The sequence below is a fragment of the Erpetoichthys calabaricus genome, chromosome 17, assembly GCF_900747795.2.
Source record: "Erpetoichthys calabaricus chromosome 17, fErpCal1.3, whole genome shotgun sequence".
NCBI lineage: Eukaryota > Metazoa > Chordata > Cladistia > Polypteriformes > Polypteridae > Erpetoichthys > Erpetoichthys calabaricus.
This window is the reverse complement of record NC_041410.2, coordinates 95,854,674-95,882,158: the sequence shown is the minus strand read 5'-3', so window position 1 is coordinate 95,882,158 and position 27,485 is coordinate 95,854,674. Positions and strand designations below refer to the sequence as shown.

The 27,485-nt window shown below is 38.7% G+C and overlaps 1 protein-coding gene across 9 annotated transcripts in view; it reads left to right on the top strand.

The window, feature by feature from the left end:
* Positions 1-27,485, top strand: part of LOC114667985 (nuclear factor 1 X-type-like) — a 283,643-nt gene that overhangs the window by 174,225 nt on the left and 81,933 nt on the right. For all 9 annotated transcript variants that reach the window (XM_028823550.2, XM_051920400.1, XM_028823551.2 and 6 more), the window contains exons 3-5: positions 20,710-20,772; positions 25,132-25,206; positions 25,734-25,848. In XM_028823550.2, the coding sequence (XP_028679383.1) occupies positions 20,710-20,772; positions 25,132-25,206; positions 25,734-25,848 (253 nt within the window). The remainder of the gene's footprint in view (positions 1-20,709; positions 20,773-25,131; positions 25,207-25,733; positions 25,849-27,485) is intronic.

Genomic DNA, 27,485 nt, shown 5'->3' with positions numbered 1-27,485 from the left:
AAAGAGGATAAAGAACAGGGACAAACACATGAAGAGCAGGTTACAGAACAAAGCCCCCCTGCCCAGAGTACAATGACAGAGACTACGAACCGTCTGACATGTCGCAAGCAGGATAAAGCGAGGTCAGAAATAAAACACAGAGTAGGAAACAAAGTAAAACTTCATAAAGGGATTAAAGAACGGGGACGAACACATGGAGAGCGGGTTACAGATGATGAAACCTGGAATGCATAGCTACAATGAAACCTAGGCACTAAATACATGCACACCAAGATACAGAATATAAAGGCAGAACCAACGACAGTTAAACGTCCACACCACTCGGTGGATACGGACCCTGAAGGTTCAGGCGCCTACATCGGGCGTCACAAAGCCCAGTAAAGTACAAAATGCAAATGCGCCTACACAGCATGGTAAGAACCGACATGATACGGAATGCGTAGGCGTGGCCGCCATATTGTGAGTGGCACTAATGCGTAGATCTAATGAACGTGGACTCCTACAACGTGCCTCTCAAACTGCATAAGCACAGCAGGCACGGGTTCAACACGACACAACTCGAGTGACCGAGATACAAACACGCGCCTGCCTGGATATAATTAATGAACGATATACGAAGTTAAACGGGAAACACTACAGAGTCCGCAGTGCTCCACAATGCAACGCATAATACTTCGGAAAGAGCTTCGTATTAACAGTGGAGAGACCCACAGTGACACAGGCGAACGCTCCGTATTAAACATACGTCATCCTCACGCATCCAATCTATACGGCATAGGTGAATCACATTACAGCTATGCATTATTAACAGTACGATACACATCACAGTATCGCAAACAAATGAAAATTATTACTCGAAAAAGGAAAAATATAATCAGGTACATACGGGGCTCCGTGTTAACAGTGGAGAGCCCCACAATGACACGGGCGAGCTCTCCGTATTAAACGTGCGTCATCCTCACACGTGGCTACCCAGCGGGCACGGGTTCAAAACGCCGGGGGTAGGCGAGCGAAGCCCCCTTGTGAGGGAAGGATGTAGACGTCATTAGAATGAGTGTCAGGGAAGTTTGTGAGACCCAGCACTCCCTAGAGGCCATGCACACTGTTTTGGACATGCTCAGTTTGTTTGATTGGTTGGTTGGTTGGTTGGTTGGTTGATTTTTTTTCCCCCAAATTGCTTTATTCCTGTAAGTTATCATGCATGTGTTTCAATACTTATTAGGTCATTTCCAACTTCAAATTCCCCTTCCGCTCTCACAGTCTGCTTGCTTCACCAGCATCCATCCAATACCCCATCTCAAAGGGCTTCACAGCCATGTTTTAGACCACAGGCAATTTAAGCTTACTTCTTGTTAAAGGTGCTGTATAAAATCCATGACTAGGTTACTTGATGCTCATGCTAGTGTTCATTTTTGAAGATCTCAGGGCAGAATCTTTTGTGTTTGCTTTTGCTTTCAGGTAGAGTTAAACGTAAGGGCGAGTTAAGGGTTGTTGAAAGGGTCTCTGATTACAAGCATTGTTGATGCCTTTGGATTTGGCACTTTGTGTTAGGAGCTTGTTGACTATTAAAAGTGTTACATACAATTAGAGGACATGATGATGCAGTGGCTGGAAATACTGCCTCACCACCCTAAACCTTGGTGTTTGCATCTTGTCCTAGACATTGTCTGTTTACACAATTACACAATGTCCCCCAGTCTCTGTGGCTTTTTCCTTCTCATTTCAAGGATCTGTGTGTTTGGTTATTTGGTGACTCTAAACTGATGTGAGTGTGCCCTTGTGCCCAGGGCTTTTAGGGTAGTTAATGATGTCCTTCAGGCCTGAATTGGAAAATGGATAGATAATAATTCATATATTAGGACAACATTTTACTTTATGTAGGATGCTTCTTCTTTAAAATCAGTCTAATGATGTGTTATTGATTCTGCTCAAAATAGAGATCAGCACTTCAAAGAAGTGCCCCCCACTATACACCCCCTCTGTGGACCCCTGCTACACCACAATATGCTCTGGGAATCTGTCCCATTTAACGCACACCTCGCCTCACTGGGCTGCCTTAACACCTTTCCACTGCCTTGCCACCGTGAAAGCAGCAGGGGGTCACTCCTGCTGTGCCACCCAACACAATGGCACCCAGCACTGACGTTCATTAATGTTTATGTGTTCTGTAGGCGCCAGCAATAAACTCTCCAGACTTTTACGTTTTCAGTGACTGGCGCCTATATAAATAGAGTTATTACTGCATTAAAGCTACAGTTCTACATTTTTTCTGAATAAGAGATGAGTAGTGTTATACACAAGAGGTGGAGAGGAAAAGTCAGGAATCATGCAGGGTTGCACCAGTAGAATTACTTTATTGTGTGTTATATAGTGCTCATTAAGGCCATAGTGAACACATGATGGTGAATCCACAAGGTGGAGTGCCTGAATTGGACACCAGCCCCTCATTTATACCAGAAAGTCTCTTTGATAGCTATAGGATACCCCTTCCATTGCTCTTTCCTCTCCCTTTACACACTCACTTGTTGCACTTCAGCATTCATGCACACCTCAAAGGTATGCTGGATTTGTGTCGTGCACGTGCGCTCTGTCTCCGATGGCGAGTTATGTTGTGTCGTTTGGGAATATGCTGCCATCTTCTGCTTGCTTGATGTCACTGCATAGCATATCTTCTTTTTTCCCAGCTCTTTGTTGCTAAGCAGTCATCTCACCCCTCACAGCACACACTCCAACACCCCCAAGCATCGTTTCATGCTTGAAAAGGGCACTGCAATGCCAAGGTGCATGGTTCACATGCTCTAATTTAATAAGGATTCCTCAATCGACTCCAAGCCCCAACTGGTTTTCCCTTTGTGTAGTCCTTTCTGGTTTCTATGGTAATGTTAGTCATTGTGGGGAGCAATGGAGTGCTTTTCTTCAACAACTGCAAAGAATTTGCAGCAAGGGGTTCCCCTTAGAAGCACCCTCTGCCCTTAATGCCCAGTCTAAGACCAAATTAGGTTACATGAAAATATAGTATATCCACCAATACATCTGAGGGATCCTCCGACAAGTCTGTGCTACAGCTCAGAGCCAGCTTTACTGTGTGTGAAGTGCCTTGCTGAGAAAAGACTATATATTTGTCCATAATAAAGCATAATAGCCTGTTTAGATACAGTGGTCACATTTACAAATTGGTGTGCATTCTGCCTTTGCTGATGTGGCACCACCTATTGTACAGTCTGTATAGCCATTGTTAGCTTTAAGTACATATCATAGTATGGTAGCTTCTCTTCCATGCTCTGCAGACAGTTATTGGTGCAGAGGCAAAGTAGGGTAATTTGTTTTAATATATGTCCTATTATAAAGGAAACCCCCAACCCACCCCACCTAGAAAACAGTACTCTCCACTCGTATTGTACACATGAGTTTAGCTTACAAGCAAGACACCTACATTCCAGGTCCACTGTGTGCACGTTAGCAGTGCCCATGCCAAGTTGGAATCCAAGTGAAATTATGGATGTTAGCAAAGAGAATTGATTTTTCTATTTTTTTTCTTTTTGTCTCCCTGCTTACTCCCACGTGATATGTCGGGTTCCTTTGCCAAAAAGGGACCTCAGTTGCCAATTTTCCAGAAAGACAGTGGCCTGTGTCCCTCAGCCTCAGCAGGGGGTGTGGTGCTGCCAAGTTCCTCCTGCTGACTGTTCATTTTCAGCCTTGAGTGTCTGCCCATCCAGTATATGTGTATTTTGTAGTACGCATTAGCAACTGGCCCCTTCAGACACTGAATGCAAAAGAAACGCATAGGGGCTCCAGCACTTCAGGGGCATTGTAATGTGTGTAAGTTAGACGTACAGAAATCAGTTTTCAGTTTTGGCTGTCTGTACCTTCACTGCTGGCCTGAAACCTAATGGACAGACCTGAAAACATGTAAGTGAGAAAAAGGCCAGTTCCAAATCACACAGTATACCATGTTGCATAGCTTGTGGTTTTATCAGCCTTATTTTATTCTTCAAACTTTACACACTAACATAATCCACTGCATTGTATTATTGTATCACTTTGTTAATGGCCTTGACAGGCCTTATATAAGAGAAACACTGATTTATTAATAAGTTGCTGTGTAGCGACAGCTGTTGGCTGAAAAGTACCTGATCACCATAGGCTTGAGGAATAGGCCAAGGACTGATACTGATCAAGTAAATGACTCAGAAGTATTCCATGTTTGCACTCCGCATCAATGGTCATTAACAAAACAAAACATTGTACTTACGCTGTAGACAGGTAAAAAAGTGTAGTCATTTATTTTTTATTTTATTTTCCCCATTTTTGCATCTTAGTTGCCTGCATCAATGTATATTAATTATTTTGCCACTAAAGATGCTCCCCACAGATTTGACTTCCTGTATGGCATGTATGCAGGTATTCATAATTTGTAGAAAAGGAAAACAACGGCACAATGCACTTGAAACGTAACTGAGTGCTGGATTTTGTAACTGGATCTGGGATCTGTGTAAAGAACGCCCTTTGTTCATTTACTTTATTACACTCCAGTTTCAATACTTAAAGTACAGGACTTTAAGGTGAAAATGAACCAACGCCAAAAATGCACTGCACTGTGGAATAAAGTAGACCTCTTGACACTAGAGGCGTCATCAACAGATTTAACTTATTGTTGTTCATTTTTTGGTTTGTTTTTTGATGGTTTATTTTAGTATTACGTAAACAGCATAATGGTGTGCAGTGTTCCAAATTTAACAAGGTCTTTCTATTAAACAAGAGACAAGAGAGTTGAAAGGCAACTAACCACACAGTTTATTATAATGCTATCCTTTTTCTCTTATGGGCAGTGTGGTGTAGTGGTTAAAAGAAAGCCATTACTGGTTCTTCTGTATGCCCTAGTAGTAAAAATATATGAAAACAATTGTAGTCCATGCCTATACTTGTAAAGTTCCTCGTGATGGTATTTGCTGTAAAAGGATGCTATATAAAATATGTTTTTTGTTTAGTTTTACTCAGAGCCAAAATAATCCCCTGCTTTCAGTATATCTGGGAAGAGAAACAAATAAACATTAACATTTAACATTATACATAGTTATTGTCTGTTTTTCACATGCATTATTATTATTCTTTAATTTAATATTATTTATTGTATCAGTATGCTGCTGCTGAAGAATGTGAATTTCCCATTGGGATTAATAAAGTATCTATCTATCTATCTATCTATCTATCTATCTATCTATCTATCTATCTATCTATCTATCTATCTATCTATCTATCCTGCCGACTATACTAAAATTAATATCTATCTATCTATCTATCTATCTATCTATCTATCTATCTATCTATCTATCTATCTATCTATCTATCTATCCTGCCGACTATACTAAAATTAATATCTATCTATCTATCTATCTATCTATCTATCTATCTATCTATCTATCTATCTATCTATCTATCTATCTATCTATCTATCTATCTATCTATCTATCCTGCCGACTATACTAAAATTAATATCTATCTATCTATCTATCTATCTATCTATCTATCTATCTATCTATCTATCTATCTATCTATCTATCTATCTATCTATCTATCTATCTATCTATCTATCTATCTATCTACAGCTGACCACACTAGTTTCATTGCCCACACTTTCTGGCTTTGATTAGAATTTACCACTTTTAAGCTTTATTTGTAGGTTTGTGGAAAGAGCACAAGGTGACACTGCCTTTAACACATGCTATAAAAAAATGAAATTGAGATAGAGCAAGTCCAGAAATGCTTTCTAACTATAATACCTGTACTACCTGGCTGATCACGGCTAAGACATTGTGCCCACCCTCCCTTGAACTGCGGGCAGTGGTGAGCATATCAGTACGGCAAAGCACATGGTGCTATGCTTGGGTGTTTTGCTCTTAGCTCTTGTGTTCTGTGAAATGCTGCCAATGAAGTACCCTCCCCACTCCCCCCCACACAGATATACACACACACACCTCCTGGTGCCCTGGGCCCTGGGAGGCTGGCAGAGTGCTGGCACGCAAACTGCACACAGACGGGCACACAGATGGACAGCAGGCTGCTGCCGGCTTAACCGGCCACCTGGCCCCCCAAGCAGCATTAGGACCCAGCAGCAGACTTGGTGGAAGCCAGGGAGCAGCAGATTTTCATTTTTATTTTATGCTTATGCATTTTGTTTCCTTTTTTTAATCTCTCTATAATTAAAATTGAATCATTAGCATTCACTTCAGCCGACTACAAGCTCGCCTGGGGTCAGACACACCATATATAAATGTGAGCCAGAAGCATTTCAAGGCCAGGCTATCAACTACTCTGAGAGGCCACCGCTGTCTGCTGGGTAGTGAGGGGAGTTTGCAGGGAAGAATCCGCCAGTCATGCATCTTCAGCCTCTTCAATCAGTGGTTGGGATAAATGAAGAATGATACCCTCCACCATGCCATCTCTGTTTCTTAGAGCGCCCCCTTTCTTCTTTCTATCAGAACCTGCATAAAGTGTCTATACATAGAAACCTTCCTGGCTTGTTAGGCAACACTTTGAAACCTGTCAGAACTTGCATATCCAAGGAGCCTTAAAAACTGCCTGTAGAGAATGGATGTGGGGAAAGGGGAGGATGATCATTTTAGTATGTGTTACGTGATTTATTTAATATGTTATACTGATACATGCAGAGTAGAAAAGAAGTGCAGATATTTTTAAGAAATGGAAAAGAGAGAATGCAGGACTCATTGGAGACTTGTGTCTTTTTCTTTTTTCATGCTGTGTTTACGATGATTTAAGAAAAACTGAACTTTTACTGGGTAATTTCTTAGAGTAGTAAATAACACAGCTCTGGAGAGCTGGGTTCAATGGTTTCCTCTGGATACTTAAGTTTTTTCCAATATCCCAAAAATATACATTTTAGATTAATTGTCATCTCTCTGTTCTCCTGGTTTGTGTGATGGAGCTGACTGATCGACTCTAGCCGTTTAAAGTTTTGGTTACTGCCTTGTGCCCAATGGCAGCTGTGTAAGTCTCACCTCACCTCAGCCTTTTAATGGATACAATGGGTTCAAAAAATGAATGGATGGATAACGCTGTTCTGGCCAGTAATCTAAGAAAGAACAGCCAGAAAGGTTTGTTAATAAAAAATCATCTGAAAGATAAACAATACAAAGCATAGCTCTGAAAGTATCTGTGTAGAATAGCAAAAGATTAGGAGAGTTTGCAGTATTTTAAGAGAATTACAGATTAAAAAAAAAGGTCACACAGATAAACCTCTTAAGCAAGACTGCGGGGTGGGGAGCTGATTCATTCCAGAAATCTGCATCTTATTATCCCTATCCATCAGCTGGGATGCCTGTGTTGGTCTTGTAGTCCCTGAAGCCAGTATGATGGTACAAACAACAGCTAAATGGCATAATGCAAAACTCCAGTGCCCCCAATGATTTGCAATGAACAGTGCCAAGGCTCATTTTGCATGCAGTGATGGAGATTAGTAGTCCTTTAGTAATTCTTAATCATTTTTGCTTAAACAAAATATACTTCCTCAAGAATTGGCATTAGACTACACTTAGAGTGTGAAAAATTGTCTAAGTGGACATTGGATGCAAGATAGCTAATTAATACATTCAAGCATGAGACCACCTCATAAACAAGAAGCTTCAAACCACAAATGAATGCCCATCTCACAGTATCTAGGCAGCTTTTAAGGTTGTTTTTGCAAGCCTCACAAAGAACCCAATTCCAGTGGAACTGTAGTCAGTTAATCGGCTCAGTGCTAACAAGGAGAAAAGTCAATCTGTTATGAAGATTAATTTCATTATAAACATCAGGAAAAAATGATTTAATACTATAAAACTCATCAAACTGCTGAATATAAAATCTTTCTGTAAAACATTGCATTGAAGCTGTTAGTATAATAAAAGGTTATCATTTTGAAAAGAAAATGTTTTAATCTGTGTTCCTTCATTTGAATTTAATATTGTAATGAAATTTTTGAGGAAATAATGCTACAATGTATTCATTAAAATAATAAATTAACCAGAGGTATACTGTGTGTGTTTATGTATGTACTGTATGTTTGTAGGTATGGTGTAGATATATATATATATATATATATATATATATATATATATATATATATATATATATATATATATATATATATATATATATATATATATACATATATATATATGTGTATATGTATATGTGTATATGTATATGTATATATATGTATATGTATATATATATGTATATATACAAAGAGAAAGAGGGAGCATATAGTGATTCTTAACTTTGGACTCCTCACTAATACACAGTACTGTCGTAATCTGCATTGGAGCAGACCCATAAGACGAAGCACAAGCTCAACCTCAGACGTTCTAAAGGAATTCTATAAAATGTTAAATAAAAATGAGATCTTTCCTAAATGAAATGCTCACACTGTCTTTTTCTTTACCTTCTTGATTTACTATAGCGACCTCTAGTGCTGCTTGTTGGCATAGACCTGCAGACTACAAATGGTTAAGATTTTGCGATTTTGGGCCACTGCGAAAGATTTTTTTTGCATAGAATTGCCAACCTTGCAGTTCTCTCCTTTATTTCCCCAAACACCCGCACTTCAGTGTCTTTTACAAGGCTGCTGAGATTAGGATTTATCCTGAGGATTATGTCGCTAAGGCAGGTAACATGGAGTCAAAAGACACGCTGAAGGATGGGGCAACAATGAGTGAGTCAATAGACATGCATAAACAGGCAAATAAATAAGCAGATAAATAAGTAAATAAGGCGATGCAGCTTTATCTCAGAGAGTGCTGGCACAGACTGGCTTGTCGAGAGTGCGGTGCACAGATAAGGAGCGGATCAGCACTCGCTCACTTACTCGCCATGGATTTGTTTGTTTGTGCAGCTGGTGGCTTTTTGATAAGAGGCCGCTTAGGCGATAAAAATGGTGTCACTGATTGCACATCACAGGCCTGGCTCTTGAGAATGAGGTGTACGGGATTGGCACGTGCCAGGCCCCTCATTTGTGTGATCCAATGTCCCCCAAACCTAGCCTGCCATTACTGTCTTACCTGTGATTCCCCTTCACCTTACCAAACCTCTGGCATTACATCATTCCATCATGCAAGCCGCCATTTAAACAGCACACTTGGATCTTTTCTTTTTCCTAAAAACTGGAAGGTATGTCCCATGCATGGTCTTACTGCATTAGAGTTATACAGCTGTCATTTTGAATTTGCTTGATTTACTTCATCAAGGCTGATAGGTCGTATTAACTACCTACTATAGAACTCCAGTTGAAGATATCTTATTTTTGACGTGCATGTTTTGCCAGGTCAGGCCAAGATCTCTGTGTAGCCTATTGGCTACTTATCTCTCTCTCACTCTGTTACTGCCTACCCCACAATCTTCCTCACTTCCTGTCTCTTTATGCTGCAGTGAGTTGGCCAAGTCCAGCACTGGATCATTCTGCCGTCAACCTCCAGGAATGCACGGGCGCCGCCAACACTAAAATGGCTGCCAAGCCCTAAGATGGCTGCCAGGACTCCTCAGAAAGTGAGTGCGTTGCAGGGGCAGCAGCAATCTCAGTCAAAGGAAGGAAGCCGACACTTGGCCGCGTCACATGACACATTTCAAAAGGAAAAGTGAAGCCTGCAAAGCTGTCGGTCACACAGCGATGACCACACTGCAGGATGGGTTCTTTTCAATTGAATTATCTTGTCATAATGGTGCATCTCTCCAGTTTCCTCACTTTACTAGCTGCTTTACAATTGATAGTCACCATGAAAGTTGCTATATAGCCTGATGTTTGTCACACAGGGTGCTTTGTGATGAAGATCTTCATTAAAGCCAACATAAAGAGAGATGAATTTTGCCATGAAGAGTCTCTGTAACTTTATGTTTGCTGTGCCAGGTGCTTAATGGTGAAAACCAACATACACAGTGCTTTATGAGAATGGTGGTCATGAAATGAACTGTGCAGAGTGAGGTGCTTCATTATTTGTGGCAACGATTATGTGCCATGTGATAAAGATATCATATATATTGTGTCTTGTGGGGTATATATAAAATGTAGGCCTATGTTAATCATTTAAGGGATCAGTGGTAATGCTTCCTACTGAAGGGCACTATACCTTTATAGCCTAATCTGTGTTGAACAAAAGACTGTGGTAAAGGCTACTTTTAAAAGCACTATATACAGTAGACTTGAGATTATCATGCAACAGGATTTGCAATGGATGTTGTCATGATAAGAACTATGTTAAATCATCCATATAGTATAAAATGTATTATATACATGGTGGGTTCCTTTCTATTTTTTGTTACTCTTAGAAATTTTCACGACATTCATTCCTGTGTTAGAATTTACTTGAGGGGGTATACTTCATACCACCCTTTATACCGCTATTTGGCATAACCACAGTGTAATTTTGGAAGAGGAAGAAGGGAAAAATAAAGCAACGTTTCAATTCTCAAAGAATAGCGGGCCATGACTCTGGGGGAGCCTCAATAAATGCGGCCAAACCTTGGAGGTTTGTCTGAGTGACAAGAGGTCTTGCTTGCCAGGGCTCATAAAGTGGCGCTATTCAAGGGCAAGTCTCTCTGTGGTTTTGACTGACAGAATTCAGGCATCAGAGTGACTCCAACATGCTGTGGACTGGCTGCTGTTTTTCTTTTCTTTCATTTTTTTTTATGTATATATTGTGCTTACAATTTTTCAGATTTTATTTGTAGATGTGAGAAGCCAGCTAAACCTTGGGTCATAAAGATGAGAATTCTAATGGATTTGTTCTACTTTCACACATAGCAGTGCAGCATTTCACTTATCAGCTCTAGTAAGATACTTCTTGTAACATGTCAACAACAATGAGATTTGTCATTCCATGTTCAGTATAATTTTCTATCCATTTGTTTTTAATCTGCCTAATCTAGATTTTAAGATCACAAAAATCATCAGACTCCAAGCGGGAAGCAGTTCTTTAGGGAACACTAGTCAATTACAAAGTACTCTCACACATTAAAATGCATGTGATTTACAGCATTATCATCATCATAAAAAGTGCTATGTAACCTGAACTTTATTATACCATGTTCAGTGACCTCATGATTGCTACCATGAAACATAATAATCTGTTTAATATCATGTAAGTATCATGTCAGCTCCAATGAAATATGTTTATCTATCTATCTATCTATCTATCTATCTATCTATCTATCTATCTATCTATCTATCTATCTATCTATCTATCTATCTATCCAGCAGGTACACTTGTTGAGTGTATTCAGCATTAACGTTTGAAATGAACCACCTTTTGGTATGTATATTGTAATGGATGTTGTAATAAAATACATTGCATTCTTCATTCCAACAGATGGTGCATCAGAAACATTAACACTGCCGTTGATAATACAGTAGTAAATACAATATAATTGAGGCAGCAGACAAACTGACACTATAATTTAGTAAAGGACAGTTTAAATAAAAAAATTTAGAAAATAAAAAAGAATAACAGAGGGATTACTAAACTCATTTGAGTCCATTTCTGGGGGCTGCACCATGTGGCAGGCTTTTTACAGAATCTCTCTGTTTTGTTTTTGTTTTACTTTTATAAACTTTTTCTTAAACTTTTATTAATTATTAATGGTACCATGTCGTCTCTGGCTTGTTACTATAAGTTGCTATTTTTGTTTTTGTTTTTTTTTTAATACATTTTTATATTGAGGATATGCTGCTGTCATAACTAACATGAGCTTCAGCTTGTCTCAATTGCCTTGCGGATGAGCTGCAAACTTGAGAGATGCCTGATGGTGAGCACAGAGGATCTGAGGCTACTTTACATCCACCATATCTGTGAATTTAAGAGACTTTGAGAAATGTAAAAAGCCTACAAAGAGGAACAGCTTTCCGAGGATGGCAAGGGCATAGATCTGGAATGAGGAGAAACATTAGGTGGAAATAATTCAAAACTGGCCAGCCTCGATCACAGTTTAAGTTGGAAGAACTATCACATCTGATGGCAAGTTCAAGTATTGAGGCATTTTGGGTATTGCAGGGAGCCAGCTTAAACATCCTATTTCAGATACTATTTAATGCTGGATGAGTTACAGTACATCTGATATGAGCATCGGGAGTAGAAAAATCAGGAATGAGCCTGAAGATGTCTGTAACTAAGATGTACTAAAGCTGAAATGTGCGATCCAGACTTTGAAATGCAGTCTGAATCTCATCCTCTTTTCCAGGTAGGGAGGAGGTTGCATCATCTTGTTGATGTTCATTTTTAAACTTAGCAGCAGAAATTATTAGCTCCATTGTGAACAATCTAAAGATGCATAATTCTGAACAATAATGTCTTCAACCAGACAGCTTTGGATGGAGAAGACTTCCACCAATATATTCCTTTTGTGGATGCAGAAAGCTCAACCTGCTGAATTCAATTGTTAATGCCTTTAAATATAAACCTGTGGTACATTTGGACAGGACTCACCAACTGTTGTTGGCAGCAGCAGCTCTCTAATTAGTGCTTGTTTATTTTATATATATATTATATATATATATATATATATATATATATATATATGAGAGAGAGAGAGAGAGAGATATGCAGTATACTGTGTATATATATATATATATATATATATATATATATATATATATATATATATATATATATGTATAGATGTATACTTTTTTCTGCACTTCACTTCTGTGAAGTTTTCATTTCCCCTTGAGCTTAGGAATAAATCATGTAAATACATAACAAATTCTATGAACAGCTATAAAAAGGGAACACTGACCTTTGTGAAGAAAATAATTTTTTATGTATTTCATAATATATTGTTCTCTATTTACAGATAAATAGATAATATATATATGAGTACTCTTATATATTGCTATTATAGAACAAAAGATTTCTCTAGTGTCACCTGAAATACGGCGTAGGCGCAATCATATGATATATTGTTTACTTTTAAGATTCTTCCTTTCTCACAGTCTATAGGACGATTAACTCTGTTCTGTAGCTATCATTTTGTATCTAAGGCTGTATAAGCCAGGAATATCTTTACCTAGTTAGAGTGGCATAAGTAGAACAAAGAGTTCACTTGTCACTCTCCAACAGATCTATTGAAAAAAATGTGTGTGTGTATATATACTGTATATATATATATATATATATATATAATATACACAGTATTTATATGTGTATATAATGTGTGTGTATGTGTATATACACCAAACCTTTTGTAGAGTGACTTTTGGGACATTTATTTAAAAGAAACCCATGACACCCCAAGACTTGTTTTTGAAACACCCAGAGTGAGACCATCAACTACATGGCTCTGTGTGACTGTAGGTGAGCTCCAATGGGATTATTACTTTCTCTTTCACTCTTTTCAATATTTTTTTCCTATTTAAAATCTCCTTGATTAGATTTTAGTGTTAAAATCATAGGTATTACAGACTGAAACGACATTCTGCTGAATTTGTTTCAATTAGATGGCCCTTCTGCACTTAGATTTTAGCTCTAGACACACACTCCACAATGTATCTGGTCCAGCTGGTATTGAATAATGTTCATTAATATTGGTTAAACATTATCGTAATGGGGCGGCACGGTGGTGCAGTGGGTAGTGCTGCTGCCTCGCATTTAGGAGACCCGGGTTTACTTCCCAGGTCTGCCCTGCGTGGAGTTTGCATGTTCTCCCCGTGTCTGCGTGGGTTTCCTCCAGGTGCTCCGGTTTCCTCCCACAGTCCAAAGACATGCAGGTTAGGTGCATTGGCGATTCTAAATTGTCCCTAGTGTGTGCCCTGCAGTGGGCTGGCGCCCTGCCCAGGGTTTGTTTCCTGCCTTGCGCCCTGTGTTGGCTGGGATTGGCTCCAGCAGACCCCCGTGACCCTGTGTTCGGATTCAGCGGGTTGGAAAATGGATGGATGGAGGCCCCCGTGACCCTGTAGTTAGGATATAGCGGTTTGATAATGGATGGATGGATTATCGTAATGGTTACCATGAAAGGTGCTGTATAGACTGATGTTTATCATTGAGTGCAGTTTGTCATGAAATTTTGGAAAACATGGTAAGTGTGGGTCCCACAGCAGAAACAACTCTGAAAACTAGAACTGTCTTTTAGAACAGAGACATGCAGAGTTTAACTTAAGAGGTCTTTCCACAAATGTGAACCTTGTCAACTTTAACATAGTACTTCTTACACCTGGTCTTTTGTGATGATGGTCAGTGTGAACTTTTTAGCCTGAACTTTCACGTACAGTGCCATAATGATAGTTGCCATGAACTACTCAATATAGCCTATAGTTTACCATGCTATGTACAGTGTTCTTGTGTTGTGCCAATATATTGATTTATTCATTTATTTTGTGGTGCATCCTTTTTTTAACATCCTGGACTCTCAGTTTTGCTGGTTTTGCAAAGAGACTGGTAAATTGTGGCATGTGTTCCTACAAGAAGGCTATTGAGGTACACATTTCTCTCCTAGCAGCCTGCATGCTTCTTACACCCCTGTCCAGATGGCCAACTTCTGTCTCCAGTTAAATAGTTGTTCTAAAAGCATGTGTGGCTCTCATCACACTCCATTCCATTTGTTCACTAAACTCATTTATTAGTAAGGATCATCCTACACCTCATCAAATAAAAACCTAATAAAGAACTGGGAGCAAGGAGAACACACTATTCATGTGCACATCACATGTTCTCAGCATTTTTATTGGAATTACAAAATATCTCCAGACACCTGACACTCATTAAGCCTCTCCAGGGTTTTCTTTTCTTTTTTTTTGCTTCACACAATTAAACTCCAAGGCCAGATCATTCTATCTGCAGATTCCTTAATAATGGGAGGCATGCCTTAGTAGGCACTGCACAAACACGCATTCAACTCTTTAAACAGAAAATGACAGTAGGGGCAGTGAGTGACACTTTGACACTGTCAGATATGCAGAATATCCCGTCATTGAGCAGCACAGTCTAATCGATTGGTGTAGCTGAGCCAGTCATTGTTTGAGCGTCAATTACCAGCTGGTTTCTTAAACCAAAAAAAAATAGTCAGTAAGAGACCATTTTTGTGAAATTAGCTTGTCATACTATATATTTTATATTATCAACTTATATGTTTAATTGCTCCTGTTGCAATGCTTTATGACTACTGGTAAAAAAAAATTTATAACACTGGCTGCAACCCAGTTCATTTTTTATCTCAAGATCCTTCTCCCCGTGTTGTGCAGCACTCATTAGATGAGAAGGAACAAACAAAAAAGAACAACTTGGGCACATTTACAAAGTTGAATGAATAGATGCATCAGCAGAAAGTCCACTACCCAATCAATGTTTGATGCCTGTTCATAATCGGTCCAATTTTAATTTTATTTCCCCATTTGCCTTGGCCAAGGAAATGCTTTGCTCCATTGAAGACGTCCTGAAAGTGTAACTAGCCAGCACCAACGTCAAGTTAAATTTAAGTTGCTGCCGACAGAGCCACACTATTCAAGCCATCTTCTGAAGTCATTCTTCATAGTGGTTCAAAATCACACATTTCCTGTCAGCAGTGTTTTTAAAGCACACACTTAGGTATTGTACTGCTTAGAATATAATTATTAAATAGGTGAAAACATCCATCCATCCATCCATTTTTCAACCCGCTGAAGCCGAACACAGGGTCACGGGGGTCTGCTGGAGCCAATCCCAGCCAACACAGGGCACAAGGCAGGAACCAATCCCGGGCAGGGTGCCAACCCACCGCAGGACACACACCCACACACCAAGCACACACTAGGGCCAATTTAGAATCGCCAATCCACCTAACCTGCATGTCTTTGGACTGTGGGAGGAAACCGGAGCGCCCGGAGGAAACCCACGCAGACACGGGGAGAACATGCAAACTCCACGCAGGGAGGACCCGGGAAGCGAACCTCAGGTCTCCAGGTCTCCCAACTGCGAGGCAGCAGCGCTACCCACTGCGCCACCGTGCTGCCCAAGTAAAAAACATGGAGCACAAAAAATAATGTTTTTAGCTTAGGTGTGCTAGCTTTTATAAACATACTGTTCATAAAATAACAAGACATCTTTAAAACAAAAAGTCTTTTTTTTAACAGGTAGATTATTTTTCATTACTTAAACAGTGCTTTATTATTTATTTACAAATGATAAATGACAATAGATGTAATTAATTTATATAATGATTCAATATAACAAATTAAAATAATGAAAAAAGAGGACAGCACAGTGGCATAGTCCTTAGCCGCACAGTTCAATGGATTGGTGTTCCAATGTGCCAAGCCTGTGTAAATATTCATACTGTGTCTCAAATACTGTGCTAAAGATGTGTTTTTAGATAATTGGCATTTCTAAATTGGTCCTTAATTGGTGATTGTGTGTATTCATGTGCCCTGCAGGTGTCCGATCTCCTGTCTAGGGTTAGTTCCTTCCTTGTGCTTCATACTGAAGGGTTAAGCTCTGGGCCACCATGTGATGTAATAAGTGGGTTTAGCTTGGATTGTAAAGAATATTTACTCACAGAGTACCAGTTCAGAGTCCTTCTAATTAACCTAACATGAATGTTTTAGAAGTGAAAAAAGAACTGGGGGAGTACAAAAAAGTTCTCACAGAGGAACATGTAAGCTCCACGCGGTTCCTGTGTGATCAAGTTAGTATTTGAACTGCAGTCCCTGGAGCAGTAAGGCATTAAAGTTAATGACTGCACCAAAAGACCAGCCTAATGAAATGAAATACTATATATATATATAAACTATTTCAACCATTCTATGATGTGCTCCTCACAAACTGAGGGCACCGTGGCGGATGTTAGCAGATTGCTGACCAACCACAAGCGTTACCTGGTAGGTAACCACCCATACAATCAGATTGTGATTCAGACTACAAATGCCGTGAATATATATATATGTGTGTGTATTTGTGTGTGTGTGTACAATAAAATAATGTAAATATTTTTGAAAAATGTAATTATTAATAAGAATATAAATATGAATACATTTCACAGTAATACTAATGTAGTTTAATTATTCAATTTACATATGTGTTATTATTGAAGTTATATTTTTAGTTTAAATGCTGTCAGGGTTTTCTGTCGATTTAACTGCCATTTTATTCTGTACCATTGCTCCAGACACTCTGGATAGTACCCTTGTTGTGGTGTCTTTTCTTTACTTTTGCAAAAAAATTTCTATTGAATAGTTGCCCAATAAAGAGATTGTATGTTTGGCTCTATGCACTAAAGTTTTAAACTGTCAAAAAAGTCTGGCCACTGGTGCAGTGGGTGACTCCTCTAAGGTGGCACAGACTACCAAACAGCCAAATGGGTTTTAGTGTTCCAGATATGCTGTTTCTTAAAGGCCATCAATGCAATTTAGTTTTTTATTGGTAAATGTTCAGGTTTTAATTTGAGCATAACCTTCAGTCACTGATACACAATGGCACTTCTCAGAGTGACACAAAATGTGGACTTTTTCCTTATTAAGCTCATTTAAATTTGATACAAAAGATAAAGATGCTAAAAAGTAAATCCTACTTCTGAGGCAAACATCTTTTGTGCAAGTGAAGATTAGAAAGCTTGTATACTGCTTTGTTCAAATGCATATACTAATGAACCAATAGTATTTTGATTAATTTTACATTCCTATATTCTTACCACAATCACAACAGCAAATGAAACCTTTGTTTAATTTTGAAAACTCACAGCTGTCAGTGAAGAACATTTTCCAGCTGCCAAAATTATTGAGTGAGAAATGAAATGTATGTTAATTTTACAAGTTGCCATTAAGTTACTATCACTTATCACTTTTGAAACTGTAAATTAAACTAGCATCAACTGCACATTATTGTGTATCACAGAGGTTATGTGTTAGTGTTTGATTCTATATTTTATGGAGATGATTTAATATTATCACTAGTTAGGAATTCTTGTGCATTTGTGCACTGCTTATTCACACAAGTGTCTTACATCTACAGAGCAGCTGATTTTACTTTGTTCAGAACATTGTAATCTGAATATATTTTTTAGATCTATAATGCATAAAGAGAAAATGTTAGTCATGTGCACTTCTAGTTCTATGGTAGTTCTTTCACAACTGTCTACACGGCTTGTACAACAAGTAGGTCACAATGTCATCAGTAACAAGTGTACACCAAACTTTTGGTATTAAAGTGTTCTTCATAATGGATAAGAGTCAGATTGGCATGGGTTTTTAATGACGTTGTAAAACCTTTACACTCTTCTGGCACTACGATGGAGCAGGAACAGAATGTATTACTTCAGCATTTTACTTTTAAGTAGAGTATAAAACTGCACAGTCAGCACATTGCATTTTTGGTGTGTCAAAAGTTTGTGTGCCTCTTGAAGATTTTATTTTTATTTAGGCAAAGGCAAAAAGAAGATTTTTGTTCAGGAATTCTACCTTAAATGAAGCTGAAATTTTGAATTAGATCTCCAAACTATGCTCTGAAGCAAAAAAAAACATAATTTACACAGTCCATGTGACTCACAGATGTTTTATTTTATTTCTATACTAGAACAGCAAAATGCCTGTTTAGTAAAATGGGCACAGTGGTATATCTAACTGTTTTGATCACATTGTGCATTTAGGAACCTCTGCTCACCATATATGCTAACCCTTATATCCATCTTTCTTTTATGAGAGTGTTTTGCCTTTTATGTGTTGTTCCAGCCCATTTTTGGATGCCACTGACTGACGGCAGACATTTTGTGTGTTTTGTATTTAAATATATATATATATATATATATATATATATATATATATATATATATATATATATATACTAATTCAGTAAAGAAGATTAGAAGCCTTTCTACTAAGTGAAATCATTATCAAACCTCAAAACCAACAAATCAATCTAACCAAGGTCTCTGAACAGAGACCAAACCAACTTTGAAATGAGAAACACACTAAAGTCAAAAACATAAACTAAGTTCCTCAATTTAAATCTAACATTGCCTCCAGAAAACATATTTTCCTTCAGTGTTGATAATTTCCTGTTGTGGCTCTTAAACTAGCACTTCTTCACAAGAATAAACAAAAATTGCTAAGTTGACAGAATCTTCCTTTGCATTATCAAACAATTTACGAACAAATTTGCCTTCCACTAATGCATAACAGTGCATAACAATGACACCTACGGCACAGCAATTTGTGATCTGCTGCCAAGCCAATGACATTAGCAAACAATGTCAGAAAAGCCAAAATAAAAAAAGAAGAGGAGACCAAAAAAGTATAAACCAAACACAAAACATTACAAAAACTCACTCCAGAAACTCCAGACCCTAAGACAACTTGCACCAATTACTTGATACCATATAAGCGGCTGCAGCATGCTACTGCAGTGTAAATGCAGAGTAATATTTTTTGGTCTCATCCATATTAATCCCTCCATTCAACCTTAGTAAGAAGTTCTTACAGAGGAAAATGACTGAGGGTGTCCAGTGTATTGAAGTGGCAATCCGTCCAAATAAAGTTCTATAGCAGGAACACACACCTTATCAAAACCGAGTTCACTTGCCACAGGGAGACATTGCTTTTATGATTTTGATAGTAGCTGTCAAACCTTCTCTCTTCATTTTCATTTGCTCATCACTCCTTCGTGTGAAGACAGTGTCCAGAAGACAGTGTCCAGAAGGCCCAGATTAATGTGTTCTTTAATATATACATTACAACAGAAAGCAATATTTCAAAGAATGCAGATATAATCTCTTGTCTATTTCTCTGTATGACATCATTTTAATTTTCTTTGTTACAATGCATATATCTAAACATAATGAACGCAGACAATCTAGAGATTTTTGTTTGTTAATTTGTAGGTTTTCTAGGTTTACTGCTCAACTTTTGTAAAGTATTGAGCTCTAAAGCAAAAGCAACCCATTCTGAGTAACAACAAAGGGATTTAAATCTGTGGCCTTTTCACAAACAGGAATGTTTTTAAACACAATGCAAAAATTTCAAATTGTGATCACTCAATTGGGAGCCTAATATGCACCCTTGTACCTGAAGAAACAAAGTGTAATTATTCTAATCTTAGTACCAATCAAGATCATAAACTTCAAAATTAAGGAATGGAATTAAAAATTGGACATACTGTATATATATGGAATTAAGTGTTTCTCATCAGGAACGTTTGCCTTGATTAAAACAAGACTTTTCAAGTTTGTCTGAATTACGTAGTATTTTTGCCTCAAGTATTCATGACATTTTCTGAATTAACTGTCAATTACTGCCATGGCATGAATCTTCAGATCTTACTACTGAAAACATCACATGTTTTAATCTTTTTATATTTCTGTAATCAAGGCCTTATCCTATGCATTTCATTGTCAGCACTACCCAAGAACAGCTAGTTCTGTGTAAACTGAAAGAATAATGCATTTGACCAGATAATTAATCTGAAAAGGTGAAAAATGTTTCATTAGTTCATGGGTTATCTAAGTTGGAACAAATTCCTTTACAGGTCACTAAACCTACTTTTTGAGGTTTAACTGATAGCCAAAACTGAAGATTCATAGCCAAAACCATAAGCAGTCCAATCATTCATTTATCTGTTTGCCAAAACCAAGCAGGAAGTGTAAATTGTATCATTTCTGGCACCACAACTGTTTTCTCTCATTTTTTCTTTAGCAGTCTATGTAGATTATGTGCAGTAGACTATATGTGCACTCTTGTCCTCAAGAAAATATTCTGCTTTCTTTTAGAATCAGGACAATCAGAGAGCTCCAACCCGCAAGGAGAGACTGACATCAAACCTCCACCTAACGGTCAGTGTCCTGAACAATACTTTTTGCCTTCCTGGAATTTTCGTTAGTGAGTGGGTCTGAAATTTGAAATGCACCGTCCCTTGAACTGGAGTAATGAGTAATTTCTCTGAATTTAATGTCATAATCTTCTTTATTTATTTATCTGGTTTGTACAATGCTATCTACTGTATACCCTGCCATTCTATCTTAAACTCTGTGAAGTGCCTTGAGCACGGGAAAGGCGCTATATAAATAAAATGTATCATTATTATTATTATTATTATTATTATGTACAGCAGGAGGAAAGCCAACTTATGCAAGTTGTGAAGAGTGGAAGTCAGTGCACTCTTATATGAAATACAATATGTAAACAAAGGAGATTAAAATCAGAAGAAGCCAATTTCACTTTCTTACCTTGTTCCCATTCAGATCTAGTTTTATTGCTGTGTTTTCCAGATTTTAAAACTATTTGCCTACCAGTTCTTATTCTGGTTCAGCCATTAAGTCTCATGGCATTTCTGAACTCATTGCATGTCAGGGGCCACTGTGTAGCCTTTTGATTTCAAATGTATAAAATCAGTAGACTCCAGCCTTACATACAGCTTTCTGTGAATTCCTGGGTAACCCTGAGGAGTATCAACACTTCATCTTATGTTTCTCAGTGGATGTTGCATGGCCATGCTATTGAAGCGATTTAGTCACTAAGATTTCAAGTTCACATCCCATTTCAGCCATAGACTCCTCATGTGCCACTATGTTGTGTCATTGCTTCTCTCTGTGTCCATCAGAGGTGGATATATGGCAGCAGGTAAAGGTTTAAGGAACAGTGCAGTCTCATTCTATCCACTGACTTCTTGAAATCTATGAGTCATGCCACTGTTTCTCTGTATGTCCTTTAGATAGATAGATAGATAGATAGATAGATAGATAGATAGATAGATAGATAGATAGATAGATAGATAGATAGATAGATAGATAGATAGATAGATAGATACTTTATTAATCCCAATGGGAAATTCACATTCTTCAGCAGCAGCATACTGATACAATAAATAATATTAAATTAAAGAATGATAATAATGCAGGTGAAAAACAGACAATAACTTTGTATAATATTAAATGTTAACGTTTACCCCCCCCCGGGTGGAATTAAAGAGTCACATAGTTTGGGGGAGGAACGATCTCAGTCTGTCAGTGAAGCAGGACAGTGACAGCAGTCTGTCGCTGAAGCTGCTCCTCTGTCTGGAGATGATACTATTAAGTGGATGCAGTGGATTCTCCATAATTGATAGGAGCCTGCTGAGCGCCCGTCGCTCTGCCACAGATGTTAAACTGTCCAGCTCCATGCCAACAATAGAGCTTGCCTTCCTCACCAGTTTGTCCAGGCATGAGGGGTCCTTCTTCTTAATGCTGCCTCCCCAGCACACCACCACGTAGAAGAGGGCGCTCGCCACAACTGTCTGATAGAACATCTGCAGCATCTTATTGCAGATGTTGAATGACGCCAGCCTTCTAAGGTAGTATAACCGTCTCTGTCCTTTCTTGCACAGCGCATCAGTATTGGCAGTCCAGTCTAATTTATCATCCAGCTGCACTCCCAGATATTTATAGGTCTGCACCCTCTGCACACAGTCACCTCTGATGATCAGATTAGAAGATGCAATGTGGACCAATGCTTATATAATTTCAGACCAGGAGGTGTACTCATCACTACTGGCTCTTAAGCTAAGACACCATTTTTCCTTCTTTTCTTCAGAGAAGGTGGTTGTGTGAAAGAATAACTGAAAGTTTCTGGATACCCAGCTTGTATCCCAGTTCAAAGGTCTGGTTTGTCCTTAAGGAGTGCTGCCATGCAGACATGTATCCTTTAGTCAACTCTATGTGGCCAGGTTGTTGAAATTGTTGCTTCTCACTTCAGACACTCTTTTCACATATAAGTGAGAAATATATATTGCAGCTGCTTATGAACATTTAAACAATATAAACATTTCAGGGACTAAATGGAGAATGGAGTTATCACCTGTACGTTTGTTTCTCTTTATACTGTGTTAAAGGAAGCCCATCAACAATATTCTTGAAAGGGCTATTTTTTGTCCTATTTAGATTATTAGAAAGCCCTTTCTTGTGCTTCCTGTTCTTTACTGTATGAGCCGATAACACCTCAACAACAATCATTTATATTCTGGGCCACTCCCTCCCTAATATTCTGTTCTAATTGGGGAGTTCTCTCTAGTGTCTTTCATGCCTTTCTTGACACCTCAGGTTGTTGGTGCAAGTAAAGGAGTAATTTAATAGGTTAATAAATAACATGGATTAAATGGAAAATACAGCATAAAACTAACACAACAAAATTAATTTTAATGCAAAAGAGATGCTGTACCTTTTTATATTTTGAAAAAATGTGAAAGGGAGTGTGTCTGAAACTGACTAGAAAGTATCGGTGTTCAGAGCTCATTATCACACGTTCTCTTCCAAAAATCTTCCTACCGTCATACTGGTATAAGTGATGCACTGTGTTTCATGTTGCAGAAGTATCCAGTATCAAAATCTAGCTATAGTATTCCAATGTCCCAGGTAATTCTCTTTTTAGTTATTATCCAGTACCAGTCTTCCTGCATGCTAGTTAGTCTAATATAGTCACATACAGTATGTGTCTCCTGTGTTACATTATTAAATATAAAAATAGCCCTTTCAATGTTTCATTTAATTACTTTAAAGAGAATTCATGAAAAAGTGTAATGTATTCAGTTTCTGTCTAGTTATAACACAACACGTAACATAATCCATCCATCCATCCATTTTCCAACCTGCTGCATCTGAACACAGGGTCACGGGGGTCTGCTGGAGCCAATCCCAGCCAACACAGGGCACAAGGCAGGAACCAATCCTGGGCAGGGTGCCAACCCACCGCAGGACACCCACACACCAAGCATACACTAGGGCCAATTTAGAATCGCCAATCCACCTAACCTGCATGTCTTTGGACTGTGGGAGGAAACCGGAGCGCCCGGAGGAAACCCACGCAGACACGGGGAGAACATGCAAACTCCACAGGGAGGACCCGGGAAGCGAACCCAGGTCCCCAGGTCTCCCAACTGCGAGGCAGCAGCGCTACCCACTGCGCCACCGTGCCGCCCCACGTAACATAATGTAGCCCTCTAAATCTAATTCAGGAGCATGTGGGTCACAGACTATCACAGCATTGTCATTGGTGGATGGGGTGCCCATCTATCTCAGGGCACACACCACATGACCAATTGAGAATCACCAATCAACAGAACCTGCACATCTTCCAAATATGAAGTGACTTGGTCGAGTATTTGAGTGTTGGATCTGTGTGGCAGCAATACAACCACTAGATCACTGTATCACCCAAAATCAGTGTTTTAGAGGCTAAGTCCTTGAGTGCCATTTTGCCTATTAGTTTTCATTCTAACCAGTTCATTAATAAAAGTCTAATCCTGTATGTAAGTGGACTTACACGTTCTTAACGAATGTACAAAAAATGTATTAATACAAAATTTTTTAACACTAATATTTTTTAGGAATGCACAGTCAATTACATCAATATTAGTAAATAATGGGGTAAAAACATTGCAATTTATATCAGAATGTGATTTTCGAACTGTCTCTTTAAAGTAAGAACTTGACGATGAACACACAGATTTGAATGGATATGAATTAACAGCTCCTTTATAGTGAAACGTCAAGCAAAATGACACCTTTTATTGGCTAACTAAAGAGATTACAATATGCAAGTTTTTGAGGCAACTCAGGCCCCTTGTTCACATCACATCAGATTACATCTCACCTGAAAAAGAGGCCTGAGTTGCCTCAAAAACTTGCATATTGTAATCTTTTTAGTTAGCCAATAAAAGGTGTCATTTTGCTTGACTTTTCACTACATTCATAATGGCTAACACGGTACAACACCCTAGTACTACAGCTCCTTTATAGAAAGCGTTGTTGTTTGTTTTGGTGTCTTTTGTTTCTGTATTTTCATTTGTAGCAAAATAGTTATTAACTGTTGAAAAATAATCTGCTAAGAAGGTATTTCTTAAAAGGAGAAAAATTAATAAATAACACATGGGAAGTTTTTGTGCTATGGAATTAAAGAGCAATTATTGATTAATCATTTCTATCAGCTTATCATTATAAAATAGAACCACACTCTGGAATGAAAGTAGAAATAAGGTCATTAGGCTTGAATAATTCTAAATATGGGTGGACTTAAACCCAGAAACCCTGCTTACAGTATATACCAGAACAAAAATAGAAACAACTGTCCTAAATAAAATCTGGGGACCAATAACAAATATCATGGTAGCATGGCATGGGTGATGGTTGACATTTAATTATTGTCAATATTTTCTTCTGCAGGGCATTTGAGTTTCCAAGATTGCTTTGTGACATCGGGAGTATGGAATGTTGCCGAGCTCGTCAGAGTGTCTCAAAGTAAGTTCGTTTTTATAATGCTGCCCCTGTCTTTGGATATCATTATGCCTTCACCACATTCTTGAGAAATTCCCCCTGCTGTTTACAGAGTGTAGAATATACGTATTGGTAAGTTTATGCCAGGTTTCCAAATCAATCATTCTTTGATTGCTTATTCCAGTACAGGATTTGGGTGGTGTAAGAGTAGGCTTGCTGAAAAAATCTTGTGAAATATGATAGATTATTTCATATTTCGCTACTCCTATATTATCGGGAGAAAGGCCTAAAGACCATTTCATAGACTTCCATTGGGAAAGTGCTTGTCCTAATACGACGGTAATGCAACATTAATTAGTTCTTTAAGGAAAACTGAAAACAGCAGTAGACCCATCGTAATTCTGCGTGTCTTTTTCAAAGAGAAATTGGAAAGAAGACAGTGTCAAAGTGGATGTAACGAGCATAGGGTTCTGTGGCTAAGTGTAGATTCAAGGATGGTCAAGGCTGATTTTCAGGCATTCTAATATTATTTTCTCACTTGTTTCTTTCAGCCCCCGTTGCCACAGCAGCAGGGCCCAATTTCTCCCTGGCTGACCTTGAGAGCCCTGGATACTACAACATAAACCAGCTGGGGCGACGCTCAATTACTTCTCCCCCATCCACCAGGTACGGGCAAAAAATAAAGAAGACAGTAGCTAGATAAAAGGCACCTTGTCTCTTGTTCTGTAATTTGTCCATAATAGTCAAATTCGTCAGATTATTGTCATGCTATTGTTATGGAGGCAATGGTAACGCCCCTTCTCTCTCATCATAGTCTCTTTTTTTTTGTTTTTTTGGCCTTGAATGTTAAAATTCACCATGTGAACATACCTCCGTCTACACTCTGCACCCTACCTAAGAAGCAGAACTTCTCTTCTTTCACAAGAACAACTGCAATGCTTCTATCTAAATTTACACCATCATCATCAACATTCTGCACCCCTCTTAAACACTTTCACTCCACCCACTTCAGACAACCCGTTCATTGGATTGAGCTTCTCCAAACACCTCTGCTGCACAAACATGCACCCACCTCTTCAACACGTCCTGCCCCTTCACCTCCCACCATTACCTTGGTCTTTCCAATGGTGACCTTGAGGCCTTTTGCTTCCAAATTACCTTTGCATTTCAGTATCTTCTACTTCAGAAAAACATCACAATACATTCCATACACAATACATCATTAAAATATCACAATATATTTCTGATGTTCTTATACAAATTTAAATACAGAGAGTTTGCCTCTCATTTCCTAAAGACGTTCCTGTTAAATTAGCGGATTAATTTAAATTTGCCTAGCGTGAGTGATTGTGGGTTTGTGCATGAATACAGTAATCCCTCCTCCATGGCGGGGGTTGCGTTCCAGAGCCACCCGCAAAATAAGAAAATCCGCGAAGAAGAAACCAAATGTTTATATGGTTATTTTTATATTGTCATGCTTGGGTCACAGATTTGCGCAGAAACACAGGAGGTTGTAGAGAGACAGGAACGTTATTCAAACACTGCAAACAAACATTTGTCTCTTTTTCAAAAGTTTAAACTGTGCTCCATGACAAGACAGAGATGACAGTTCAGTCTCACAATTAAAAGAATGCAAACATATCTTCCTCTTCAAAGGAGTGCGCGTCAGGAGCAGATCATGTCACAGAGAGAGAGAGAGACAAAAGCAAACAAATCAATAGGGCTGTTTGGCTTTTAAGTATGCGAAGCACCGCGGCACAAAGCTGTTGAAGGCGGCAGCTCACACCCCCTCCGTCAGGAGCAGGGAGAGAGAGAGAGAGACAGAGTTTGTTTTTCAAGCACAAATCAATACGTGCCCTTCGAGCTTTTAAGTATGCGAAGCACCGTGCAGCATGTCGTTTCAGGAAGCAGCTGCACAAAAGATAGCAACGTGAAGATAATCTTTCAGTATTTTTAGACGAGCGTCCGTATCGTCTAGGTGTGCGAACAGCCCCCCTGCTCAATCCCTCTACGTCAGGATCAGAGAAAGTCAGCGCAAGAGAGAGAGAAAAGTAAGCTGGGTAGCTTCTCAGCCATCCGCCAATAGCGTCCCTTGTATGAAATCAACTGGGCAAACCAACTGAGGAAGCATGTACCAGAAATTAAAGGACCCATTGTCCTCAGAAATCCGCGAACCAGCAAAAAATCCGCAATATATATTTAAATATGCTTACATATAAAATCCGCGATGGAGTGAAGCCGCGAAAGGCGAAGCACGATATAGTGAGGGATCACTGTATTGTATATTTCATGATGCATTACAC